This window comes from Acomys minous (assembly GCF_964271855.1).
Source record: "Acomys minous genome assembly, chromosome: 12".
NCBI lineage: Eukaryota > Metazoa > Chordata > Mammalia > Rodentia > Muridae > Acomys > Acomys minous.
The window spans coordinates 40,466,089-40,479,068 of record NC_140493.1 but is presented as its reverse complement, the minus strand read 5'-3'; the positions used below and the strand labels follow the sequence as shown (position 1 = coordinate 40,479,068).

The window sequence follows — 12,980 nt, the reverse complement described above, 5'->3', positions numbered from 1 at the left end:
ACAAGAAAGCTTTTTGTTGTTGTTGTTCTGTCTAAATAATTTTTCTGAAAGCCATTAAGTCCCATGGAGGACCTTCAGGAGATTTCAAGATAGTGTTGACATGGGACCTGGCCTCAGGGAGCTTCTGTGTCAAGGACCGAGCAGATGTCACTAAGTGTCTGTAGCAGCTGCTGCTCTGCTTGTTAGAACCCAGGGGTCTGGGAGTGGGAGACTCGGGACCTCTCTTGACTTTGTAGTGCTGTTTGCTTGTCCAGGAACCACCAGAGACCTTCCACAGCGCTGCTGCCACTCTCCGTCCTCCAGCAGTGCACGGGCTTCCGCCTTCCTCATGTCCCAGCCAGCACTTGCTGCAGTTCGCTCCCCAACTTTAGCTAACCTTGTGGGGTGTGAAGGTGCCTTTTTTGATGTGTGCTTCCCTATTGGCTGTCCAGTATCGTATCATGTTTATCTGCCGTGTGTGTGTGTGTGTGTGTGTGTGTGTGTGTGTGTGTCTTCTTTTTTTAAAAAATGGATACAAGAGTTGTTTCTTTTCCATGAACCACAAAATAACACCAAACTCAAGTGCCACTGCTTTTACACAAGGAACTGACACATGAAGGTGACACTTTCAAAAGATTATTATTTAAGCTTATGATATTTTAGATTTTTAGATTACACTGGCCATGTCAACTCACAAGACAAAAAAAAATGTTTCTCTGTCTCTCCATATTTCTCACTTTTCTACAGCCCAGGCTAGCCTCCAACCCACTGTTTAGCTGAGGATGACCTTGAACTTCCCATCCTCCTGCCTCCAACTCCTTAGTGCTGGGCCTCAGGCCTGCATCACTGTACCTGCTTGATGAGGTGCTGAGGATGGAAGCCCAAGTATTGTTCATGGTAGGCAGGTAGGCGCTCTACCCACTGAGCTACCCCCTAGCCCTCATGTCCCCTTTCAACAGTTGTTTCTTTTCTTTTTTATGTTCTATATAGATTTGGTAAGGGATTTGGTGGTGATTTAAAATTCTTCCCATTCAAAACCAAGGCATGCATAATTGTTACTCTTCACGAGGGCCCTGTAAAATTATTTAAAGAGGGGCCTGAGGCCCCTGGCTCAGCAGTTTAGAGCACTGTCTGCTCTTCCAGAGGTCCTGAGTTCAGTTCCTGGCAGCCATGTGGTAGCTCACAACCATCTATAATGTGATCTGATGCCCTCTTCTGGCCTGCAGGTGTACATGCAAATGGATCACTCATATACATAAAATAAATAAATAAAATCTTTTTTAAAAGATTATGTAAAGAAAAGCTATCCAGTTAGACTATCAGAACTAGACCTTTATGGCTGTGTTTTCTAGATTCAAGACTGGCAGAGCATGTACCAGTCCACTCATATTCCAATCCCGAAGTTCATGCCTGTGGATGAGTCTGTAACGTTTATCGGTCGACTCTGCAGAGAAATCTTGCGGATCACAGACCCCAAGTAAGTATGTCTTAGTGTGTCTGAGCTTCAGACCTCTAGACATCCATGCCTGTGTCACTGAGGTATGCTCCCTTGTCCCTAACCCTGGTCTTGTGCTTGTCAACACATCCTGGCCATTAAAGATGGCATGCTTATTTCTTATCCAGCACCCAAGCACTTAATCATTGCCATTACCTACTGAGTGCTCACCCATGTCTCTTTCTCAGCATGTTCCCCAGACCTACATGCTTTCTCCTTATAATCATCTCAGGAGGCAGGCATTGGTGCTTTTACCGCATCAAAGGTGAAGAAATTCAGACACAAAAGCATGACACAGTTGGCAGGCGGTGTCCCTAGATCATGCCAAGTCCCAACCCCCAAAGCTCTGTGCTAGTCAAGGCCACACCACACAGCTTTGTGAGCGGTGACGCCACATCCTTGTCACATGAGTTCTGCCTTCAGCAGGGACTGTGTGAAAATTTCACATAATTAAAACTATTGCTGAGAATATGTGGTGGGTACCATGACGCCTCTCAGTAAATCCAGCTGAACCCATTTCCTCTTCCTTTGAGCCTCAGATGAAGCCATGTACTAAGACCACCTGTTTTCTGGCTCAGTTTACCCCTGGGCGCATACTACTCACAGAGGATCAGGATGAGTGGCCTTTCCCAAAGAAAGAAATGTTCTTTCTGTCCCCACCTACCAAGGTCTCGGTGAATGTGTATGCCTTTCTTCAACACTCCATACTGCCTTCCAGCCCGGGCTTTTTTTTTTTTTCTCTCAAGATTTATGAAAGTTAATCGACTGTAGATAAACTTTTCGAGATTTCTAGCAGAAATAGTTTTCTTTTGTCACAGGCAAGAGAGTAAATAAATAGTCCTTTGTGACTGTGGCTTGAGTTACTGAGCCATCTAGAAAACTGCCCTGCCCATCAGCCTGCTCACACTTTCAATAGGTTAGATGTGACTGGGAATTCATCCTTAGACTAGGTTCCTCTCAAATGTCACACCCTGAGTGCCAGCACTGGGGAACAGAAGGACACCCTGAAGACCAGCATAAACAATGTGTGCGCTTTTGCAAACCTTCTTCCTGAATTGTTGGGTTTTTTCCACGCTTACTTCTAACTTCCTCACTCTTGCCTTTCAACTCCTTCTCAAGCCCCATGTGTGTATGATGTGTGGTGTTTATAACATGAACCCTATATGTGGAGAGCTTGTCGAAGACTGCAGAGGCTGCTTCACCCCGAACCTGCTAAATCAGATTATCTAGGAGTGGGATGTGACCATCCGTGTCTTCTGCAGGATCTACCAGTCACTCAGGACCTTCCTCAATGGCTTGAGAACCAAAGCTTTGAAATTACATAATCTTGGGACCAGGCCTACCTAGCCGCCCATGATCTCCCTGCTAACATTAGAGGGTTAAACGGCTTTTGTTTCACAGAGCTATTATGAGGGTGATACAGGATAATACTGAGTGCTCAGTGGAAGTTGTTCTTTGCCACTGTTGTCACCATACTGTATTCCCAAGATTGAGAAGAATCATTAAGAGGTGCCAAAAAGATGGCCATCTACCATTTATTGAGCTGGGAAGAAAGCTCAATGCTTCGTCTTCAGTCTCAGATGTCACAGTTCAAAGATTCTAAATTTCTTCTTTACCAAGGGAATTGATACTAGGCTCTCATTTGTCCTCAGTCTCTGGAATTTCAGCAAACATCCTGTAGAAAGGCAGCTAAACTCTAGAGTCCTCCAACTTGGCAGCTGAACTTAACTTTGTCTTCTTAGTTTTGTTCCCAGTAGTAGCTCAGCCCAGTGGAAATAAATAAAACTAGGGAAACAACATGCAGTGGGGAAAGGAGGCCAACCTGAGGTTTAATTTCTGGGGCATCTGGCAGTGATCAGACAGGCAAGATTGAGTGCCTGGACAGAAGTGAGGAAATACAAGTCATTACCAGTAGTGCCTGTTCACACCTGCAATCCCAGCAATCAGGAGGCTGAGGCGGGGCTGGTGCAAGTCCAGGTTACAGCATCCTACATAGTAACACTGTCTAAACAAAGAAGTCCTGTAGTCAGTGCCCTGGGTGGTGACACCCCAGCTCCCATTCCACTCCTCTAAGCTGCTGGGCCCTTTGATTTCCCTTTTGATTTAGAATGACATGTTATATAGACCAGCTGAACACGTGGTATGACATGAAAACTCATCAAGAAGTGACCAGCAGTTGCCTCTTCTCAGAAATCCAGACCACCTTGGGGACTTTTGGTCTGAATGGATTGGACAGGCTTCTATGCTTCATGATTGTGAAAGAGTTACAGGTGAGCCTGGACCCCCCACGGCAGTCACTTCCCCCACCGCTGTGATAAAACACCCACCAAGAGCCACTTAGGCAGGCAGGCAGGCAGCAGTTTGGCTCACAGTTGGAGAGTCCAGTCCATCATGCTGGGGAGGACCTGGCTTCTAGAATGGCTTCCACTGTGGTCACAAGAGTATGAAGCAGCTGGTCTCACTGCTCCTGTGGTCAGGAAGCAGAGAGGTGGATGTTAATGCTTGACTCACTTTTGCTCTTAATTCAATCTTGGACCCCAGCTCTTGGGATGGGGTTGCCCCTGTTTAGAGTGGGTCTTCCCTTTAGCGTTAAGCTTCTCTGGAAACATCCAAACACACTTTGGTAGGTATGCGCCCTGCCAACTAGACAAAGACTGCCTATTATAGGCCTGCATGTCTAGTGTCTACCTGGGAAGCATAGCAGGTCTTACCTGACAGTTAAATCACTGTGCTCCATGACTTGTCACCTGATGTGAGGCACGGATGGTTTTACAAGGCGAATAGGAACTGAGAGTGAACTAGAATTTCTTTGGCCAGCTTATGGGAAGACTGCTTCAGTTCATTTCCACTTGGGAAAGAGAGACCTGTGTTTGAAGCCTTAATTCCACCTTATAGTGCTGTTCTTAGTAGAAACCTGGGTACCTGCCACCTTCCCACTGAGAGGCCGTGTGACCTAGGTGTATGATATTCTACACAGCATTTGTATTAACTGGAGTTTTGGGTTGTTACATTTGGATTTTGATCATGACTTCTTGTTTGTAGAATTTCCTCAGTATGTTTCAGAAAATTATCCTGAGAGATAGAACTGTTCAAGATACTTTAAAAACACTCATGAATGCTGTCAGCCCCCTAAAAAGCATTGTAGGTAAGTGTCTTGAGACTCCCCAAGGCAGAGATAATGCTGTGCTGTAGCCTTTCTGAATTGACTGGATTAAGATTATATTTTAACTTTCAGCAAATTCAAGTAAAGTTTACCTTTCTGCCATCACCAAAACACAGAAGATCTGGACCGCCTACCTGGAGGCTATAATGAAGGTATGCTGCGGGAGCAGGGCAGTCGATGCTGCCGTGTAATGCTAGGGACGGTGGGGCTGTTCAACACTGGGTTTGTAAATGATTACTTTCCTGTGACTTTGCAGTTTATGCAATCTATTCCTTTTGTCATTAAAGCAGAGCTCCCACAGTTTGTTATTTCTCACACCATTCATTCCTTTATCATTCCCTTTGGAGCCACCACTGACTAGGCTTTTCCTTGATGGACCCACAGCTCCCCACTTACTCAAGAAAATGTCTTCTTTCTGAAATGCCTCCAATCAGAAATGTTTCTGCACAAGGAAATGGGAATTTTCCTCCAGGTTCATGTGATACTCTGGTCTGTCGGTTTTTAGACTAAGTATGTTCCTGATAGCTTTACAACAGTGCTTTTGTTCCTCTCCTTCCTGTGCCAGCATTGACGTTAAGAAGCAGGGCTCTTTGGCCTCATTAATTATCCAGATGTTATGAATAAAACACTGTGTCTTTGAAAATGAGGAATAAAGACAAATGAGGCAATTAATAGTTAGTTGAAAACTAGCTTATTTTAGAATCCAGTCTCCTACTTTATATAAGTAAAGGCACAGTGAAACCATTGATCCAGACTGCTCCATGGGTGTTTAAAAAAATGTTTATTTCAAAGCCAGGCATGGTAGCCCACGCCTTTCATCCCAGCACTCAGGAGGCAGAGGCAGGTGGATATCTGTGAGTTCAAGACTGGCCTGGTCTACAAAGTGAGTTCAGGACAGCCAGGGCTACACGGAGAAACCCTGTCTCAAAAAAACAAAAAATAAAGTGTTTATTTCCATCATGAAGCTGCTGTGTGGCTGTTTTCTCAGGTGGGAGAGAAAGAAAAGCCAGAGGCATTTAGAGGAGTTGCCATGACTACCTCAGAGACAGAGAGAGTGTAGCAGACAGGTGTCCACCAAGGTGCATCCCTCAAGTCTCTCCAGCTCAGCTCGCAGGCTGGCGACTGCTCTCAGGCGCGCTGTGCACCACCTCTCCGCCCTCTCACTTGTTCTCAGGTTGGACAGATGCAGATCCTGAGACAGCAGATCGCCAATGAGCTAAACTCTTCCTGTCGCTTTGATTCCAGACACCTGGCAGCTGCTCTGGACAATCTCAATAAGTGAGTGCCAGGGTTGGGACAGCCACCTGTGGGCTCAGGCTGCCCACCTTCCAGCCCCGGGTTCACATCTTGTTCCTTGAAGGTCTTCGGGTTTTTAACATGTTTTGCTCACATAACATGCATCAGCACTCCTAGGCTCATGGCCCAGCTTAGGAAGCTGTTGTTAACAGAATCTACAAGCGGTGGACTCTAAAGAACTAAGCTGTGGTTACCAGAGAGCAGGGGAAGGCACACACCTACATCCTGGGGTGCACACATCCGCTCCCCTCCAGACAGCTGCTCTCTTTCTGCTCTGATAAACAGTCCAGTTTCTCCGCCCCAAAGTCAGCTCTAACAAAATAGGTGTTAGAAACAGTTAGGCAGTTCATAAAAAATTGACTAATGAGAGACTGGAGGGATGGCTTAGAGTTCAGAGCACTTGCTGCTCTTTCAGAGGACCAGGCTTTGGTTCCCAGTAGCCAACCGTCACCTGCAACCCTAGCTCCAGGGGATCAGAGGTCCTCGGCTGCCTCCAAGGGCATACACACATGCACATGTAAATGATTTTTTATTTTGTTTTTTGTTTTATTTTGTTTTTTGAAACAGGATTTCTCTGTGTAGCCTTGGCTGTCTTGGACTTGCTTTGTAGACCAGTCTGGCCTCGAACTCACAGAGCTCCACCTGCCTCTGTCTCTCCAAGTGCTGGGATTAGAGGCGTGTGCCACCGCACCCAGCTGCAAATAATTTTTTTTATAATCTCAGTAGTGGAACCACTTGATCTAGCTTGACTCTAAGAGATAAAGTGACCCTAGGTAAGATTTCACAGTGACATGCAATCAGTCACAGGCCTATGAATCAGGAGTCAGAAGGACAAGACTTAGTTACAGATGTATAAACTCAGCTGACCGCTTATGTTTATCGCTGCTTCTCTTCCCCATTAGGGCTCTCCTGGCCGACATTGAAGCCCACTATCAGGACCCTTCGCTTCCTTACCCCAAAGAAGATAACACACTCTTATATGAAATCACAGCCTATCTGGAAGCAGCTGGCATTCACAACCCACTGAATAAGGTTAAAGACTAAAATATAAAATTGGGTGGGGGTGAGGGGGTACAGGGCTGAGTGGTATAAAAGGCGTCTTTGTCTAGGTAACAGATCACATACATTCAGCCCCCAGTACCCCATTCAGTTAGGTCTCTAAGTGATGTCTCCTCCTAGGGGGCGAGACTGCTGTAGTTGGTCAGCGTTCTGGAAAAGTGAAAGTTTAGCATCAGTGCAGGTTGCCTGGGGCTTGGGTGGCCACACTACTGTCCTGCCTGCAAAGGCTTCCCCTGATGGCCATCAGGGGTTGCAGTTTCAAATGCCAGGCTCCATGTTGTTCCACTCCGCTCTCCAGAAAGCACTGAGTTTCCTCATACATCTGTGCCAGGGCTCGTAGGGCAGCACCTGTCCCAAACCGACATCAGCTGCCGGTACTTCCAATGGACCTTGTTTACTTGAGTATTTTTGTGTGTGGATGCACACAGGTGACCACTTCAGACGGTTACCCTGCTTACTTTCGGGAATTTTAAATTATAACAATAAGACCTTGTCTGAAATAAAACCAAGGTGATGAACCTAAAGGGTAGCTGAGATCCCAGTGCTCCGTGCTAAGCAGTCCCTTGAACAGGCCCCCCTTGGGAGAGGAGCCTGAGGCTTGGAGAGAGCCAGGCTCCATGCTAATGAGGGAGCTAGCCAGTGACAAGCCTGGGCTCTGAACCAGTGAGCTGCCCTCCCTTCTGTGGACTGGAGATCAGATGAAGGGTGGCACGGCTTTGTCTGCCCTGCTTTTTCTGCCCGGGAAGCATGTGATAAAGGAGAACTTCACTTTCTTCCTCAGCAGAGGCTGGCACTCTGTTCTCCGCTGCCTAGATCTTTTCCCTCTTCCTTTTGTTTCATGTTCCCTCTTTTCCCCTGTATCTCCTTAACTACTCTTTTTTAAGCTGTATTTTATGTGTATGAGTATTTTCTGCCTGTGTGTATGTGCACCGTGTGTGTGCCTGATGCCCAAGGAGACCAGAAGATGGTGTCAGGTCCCCTGGAGCAGAGTTAAGAACAGTTGTAAGCCACCATGTCAGTGCTGGGAACTGCACTGGAGTCCGCTGCAGAGCACCCATGGTCAGCTGCTGAGCCATATGTCCAGGCCCACACTGTCATGGCTCCTCATTTTGCTGTCCCCTGCCATTCCTGCTCATCACCTCCTGCCTCTTCCTTCAGGCGTGATATTTACACAACTGGGGTGGAGGAACTCTAGTCTCTAAACAAAGCTGTTCTCTCCAAGGAGAGCTAAAGGGCTAAAATATGTCTGTATATGCATGGCGCCATATATAAGTAAGTCTCCAAAGGCAGCAAATGACAGAACTTGCCCAATTGGAGGCAGTCAGAAGAGCAAACTGAAGGCATATCAGAGCGTTCTGTTTGAAACTGTTTTCTGTGATAATCTGCACGATAAAGAAACCGTACATCTCTCGTGTTTTTCTCTTTCCAGATTTATATAACAACAAAGCGCTTACCTTATTTCCCGATCGTCAACTTTCTGTTTTTGATTGCTCAGTTGCCAAAACTTCAGTATAACAAAAATCTAGGTACGATGCCAAGTTTTTGCTTTGTGATAAACAAGCAGTAGATCAATGTCTAAGAACACAGTTCTGCACATAATGCTGTCATAGACTGAAATAGTGCCATTGCGTCACTGCAATATAATACCATTGATGGGGTGTACACAGTGGGTTCCAATCAGCCAAGTATGCTGGCCTCCTACGGAATGAACAGCGTCTTAACTTGCTTCTCCTCATCCAATGCCTGAGTAGCTGATTATGGTGGAAAGAAACTTCTTTACATTTATGTTCTGCTCATACAGGTGCCCATGTGCTGCTGGCTGTCAGGGCTGTAATAGGAGTTACAGTGCAGTTAAGGAGACAGGACTGATGTGTAGTTCAGACTGTAATGTACACATGATTACATGTCAGAATATGTGCTACCAACAGCTTCATTATAGGTGTTCTGGCTAATAATATAACTAATTTTCTGGTGACCAGTTTATTGTGAACATCTCTATATTACCTAGGAGATTCTCAGGTTCGTCCTCTGTCTCTAGACTTTTCATCTAATTAAGCAGAATTTGTTTAGCTCCCCGTAATATTTAGTTGGTTTTTCAAGTGCCATGAGAACCTAGCACTACAGTCATTCAGTCAGAAACACTGCAAGAACTTTCCTACAAATGGGACTGTATTGCTGTTTTCTTATTTAAACACATCAAAATGTATCTTTTCCTTATTTTCCTTCCAATCTCCTAAAATGTTTTTAAAGTAAAATTGTGGACTTTCTTTAGGACCTAAAGTTTAGAGTTTTGGGGGGTTTTTTGTTTTTGTTTTTGTTTTTGTTTTTTTAGTTCCTCTCATTCAGAAACACTCCCTGGCCCTAGGCCTTGTTCCCCTGACAGTTCCTCCCCATGCCAAGCACTGTGCCCTTATCAGTACTGCAGGGGGACGGGAGCACGGTGCTGATTGGTTTCCAGCTTGGCCTCCTCCCGCCAGGTGCTGTTTGTTGGTGAAACTAACGCTAGGCTGTCCCATGATAGTGGGACGCTTAGTCTCCAGACTCAGACAGGACATCTCTCGGTGCTCCTTTTCTTACCTTAACAATCAAAAATGTTATTAAAGATAATTTTACAGCATTTTAACCAGAATATTAACTGGTTTCACTTATAAGGCATTTCTGGGTATCTAACCATGCTACCATTAGCTGAAGCCAATTTGAGGTTATTTCGGTTTTCTCATTTACTGTACATGGTGAGTGTCTACCATAGAGGGCATTAATAGTGTAGGACAAAATGAATGTTCCACCAACCTCACAGCTAGTTTAAGAGGTAGCTCAGAATTACTGCTTCCTTAAAATAATCACAGGCCAGCAGTGATGACATCGATGAGGGCTGATATTTAGTGACCACTGTCAAAAGCAAGTACTTCACTGGGTATTGTAATATGTTCCCTCACAGGCATGGTATGCCGGAAGCCTGCCGATCCTGTTGACTGGCCGCCGCTCATCTTGGGCCTGCTCACTCTGCTAAAGCAGTTTCACTCCCGGTACACCGAGCAATTCCTGGCACTGATTGGCCAGTTTATCCGCTCCACAATGGAGCAGTGCACAAGGTACATTCAGAAACAGTGGAACTTAATGTCACAAAAGGGACTGCAACTTCTCACGATAGCTCTCTCTCATGACTGTCCAAGCAGGAATGCGGAATGGTGCGTCTCTACACATAAGTCAGGTCAGCTCCCCAAGGAGCAATCCCCACAGTGCTTACCCTTGGTCACCCTGCCAGGAATTGGCCCGTAGTTGGACTGGCAGGGACGCTGTAAGACTGAGCCTGATGGAGAGTAGTAGACGCTATGAGAAAGAAAGTGCACACCTGTGACTGCCGTGTGCAGCCAGCTCTCAGCGCACTGGAGCCCTGGATTCCTACTGGACCACCACCAAGACGTGGCTCCACTCCCCAAAGGGGCCACACTTCTCAGTGTGCCCACCACTGAGACGTGACTGCACTCACTAAAGAAGAGTGATTTCTCAGTGTCAAGGGCAGGGAAAAGTCTGAGTTCATGGTGTATAACACAACAGGAATCACAAGTTGTCATTGGATAGCAAAACATATAAGCTTTCAGCTTCTTCTAATTCTTTGCTCCCTTCTGTTCATTTGTGAGTTTTCTAGAATAGGAAAACACAAACAAAAGCCATGGCCCTAGGATGCTGCATCCCAAGCTCTGCTGCCTGAAAGGGTCAGCCTGGCAGGAGAACATCTGCCATGTCACAACATAAAGTTAGTGCATTACCATTTGGTTGGTTTGCCAACATACTGCAGATCTTTCTGCTACGCTAGGACCTTGTATACATAAAGCTAAGCCATACCCAGGTCCTCCATTTACTCTTTGAAACATTGTCTCGCTGTTTCCCTGGTCCTGGATTTAGTCTATAGCCCAGGTGGGCAATAAATTCACAGTTTTCTTGCATCTACTTCCAGAGCAGGTGGGCTTGCAGGTCTGGTACCACCCATCCTGGCTACTCACTTACTTTGAAAGGAGTGTGCAGTACAAATGCAGCTGAAAGACAGGTTGGGCATGTGTGGGACCTGTCAGGCATTGATTAAGTCATGGAGTAGGAAAGCCACCCAAGGGAGATGGGTCTAAAGTGTGGATCCATCTGTCTAGACTCTAGACAGACTACAGGACCATATTACAAGCCGGAGACAAGGTTAAGGTTTGGCTTTTTTTCTTTCACTACATTTGTTTGTCTGTGTGTGTACACATGTGTGTGCATGTGGAAGACCGAAGACAACCTCCAGGTAGTGTTGTGGCTAATTTAGAAGTATAGACTAATTAATGCTTATTGTAAGACTAATTACTATTACAGCAATATTTTCTAACCTGCTAGCAATCAATGAAGACACAGACACCATCATTTAAAATAGCCCTGATTCACCTGAGACAGGGCAGATATTAATCCCCTAAACTACCTCCCATCCATAATCCCAAATACTTGCTAATGTTCTTTGTCTGGGCTGACTCCTCCATCCACACCAGCCATGTGCTTCTCCTCTACCTAACCCATGGCCTCCTCTTTCCTTCCTTCCTTCCTTCTCTTCCTCTCTCGTCCCCCTTTCTCCTTCCCAAGACCCTTCACTCCCCAAGTCCTTGAACCTTTGCCATGCCTACCTTCTTCTGGCCCTGCCCAGGTACCAGCTTTTTATTGGTCAAACAGGGAGGCAAGGTTACAAACATCATTTTGGGGTACGAGAGTGTCTGCTCATTTGGGCAGCAGCCAGATCTTGAGGGACAATGATTAGCATCAGATCACATAGTACCAGTCCAACCCCCAACAAGGGAGCCAGCTCTTTTCCTGCTCTCGTGGTTCCGGGCATAGAACGCAGGTCATCTGTCATTCATGATGGCAGGTGTCTACCCACTGAGCCATCGCACCAACCCCTGGGTAGGTTGTTTCCTGCAGGGTCAGTTCCTAAATACGACAGGATAATTATTTCGTAGCAATCAAGAGGGTGCCTGTGAGTTTGTTACAGACCTGGTATGCTGCTCATTAGTCAAGGAAGGGCTGCTATCATACAAAGCCGCTAACCGACCCATACTTCTCTTACAGCCAGAAGATGCCTGAAATGCCTGCAGATGCTGTGGGTGCCCTTCTGTTCCTGGAGGATTATGTCCGGTACACAAAGCTCCCCCGAAGGGTAAGCCATAGAAAGTAAAGGATGACGGTGATGACCAATCCATAAGCAGTAGGAACAGCTGCCCTGGGTACACTAGGAGTGAAGTCCTGTAGTTCTTCAGCAGATGCCTCCCAGCCCCTCCCCACTTGTGTGCCCCTGCTCTCCGTTGCACCTGCCTTCCCTGCACAGTGAGGGCTTCTGGCGCCCTCCTGGCTTACTCTCCACCCACCTCAGGGACAGCTCAGTGAGGTGAGCAAGCAAGGAAGGGATTCCTAACTGGCCAGGGAAAGAAATGGCCACAGATGCTTTGTTTCCTTCTCCATAACAACTGAGCCCTGGCAGCAGGATAAGTCCAGGCCACAGCCAAAGCTGTATGTGGCCACTGCTTCTACAAGTGAAGAACTGACTTTTACCTTCTAGGAAATTCCTTCATTGCCCTCCTAATATCAACCTTGCGGAGTTTAAGGAAATTTTGACTTAAGAAATGTAAAGACCTAAAACGGATGCTACAAAAATTATTTTTTATTTTTAAAAATGAAAAATAGGGTCCAACAAAATGGATTGTCAGGTAGAGGCACTTGCTGCCAAGCTTGACAATCTGAGTTCATTCCCCAGGACTCATGTGGTAGAAGGAGAAAACTGGTTCCCACAAGATGTTCTCTGACCTCTGAAGGCATTCCATGGCCCGTGTGCATAAATAAATCTTTGTTTAAAAAGCCTTTTCTTAATGGAAGGTACTTTTTAATAACAGAAGCCAAGATGACCTTTTAGAACTTCATAAGCATGCAGTACTTAGTGAAATGACAGTAGCATTCTTGTTAAGTCGTATGATA

At 46.0% G+C, this 12,980-nt stretch overlaps 1 protein-coding gene across 1 annotated transcript in view; it reads left to right on the top strand.

Moving 5' to 3' along the window:
- The window catches only part of WASHC5 (WASH complex subunit 5), a 53,748-nt gene that overhangs the window by 36,806 nt on the left and 3,962 nt on the right, over window positions 1-12,980 (top strand). The window contains exons 20-28 of the mRNA XM_084749148.1: window positions 1,332-1,456; window positions 3,582-3,744; window positions 4,517-4,619; window positions 4,710-4,789; window positions 5,812-5,915; window positions 6,836-6,965; window positions 8,422-8,518; window positions 9,931-10,084; window positions 12,081-12,168. Coding sequence (XP_084605274.1) covers window positions 1,332-1,456; window positions 3,582-3,744; window positions 4,517-4,619; window positions 4,710-4,789; window positions 5,812-5,915; window positions 6,836-6,965; window positions 8,422-8,518; window positions 9,931-10,084; window positions 12,081-12,168 — 1,044 coding nt within the window. The remainder of the gene's footprint in view (window positions 1-1,331; window positions 1,457-3,581; window positions 3,745-4,516; window positions 4,620-4,709; window positions 4,790-5,811; window positions 5,916-6,835; window positions 6,966-8,421; window positions 8,519-9,930; window positions 10,085-12,080; window positions 12,169-12,980) is intronic.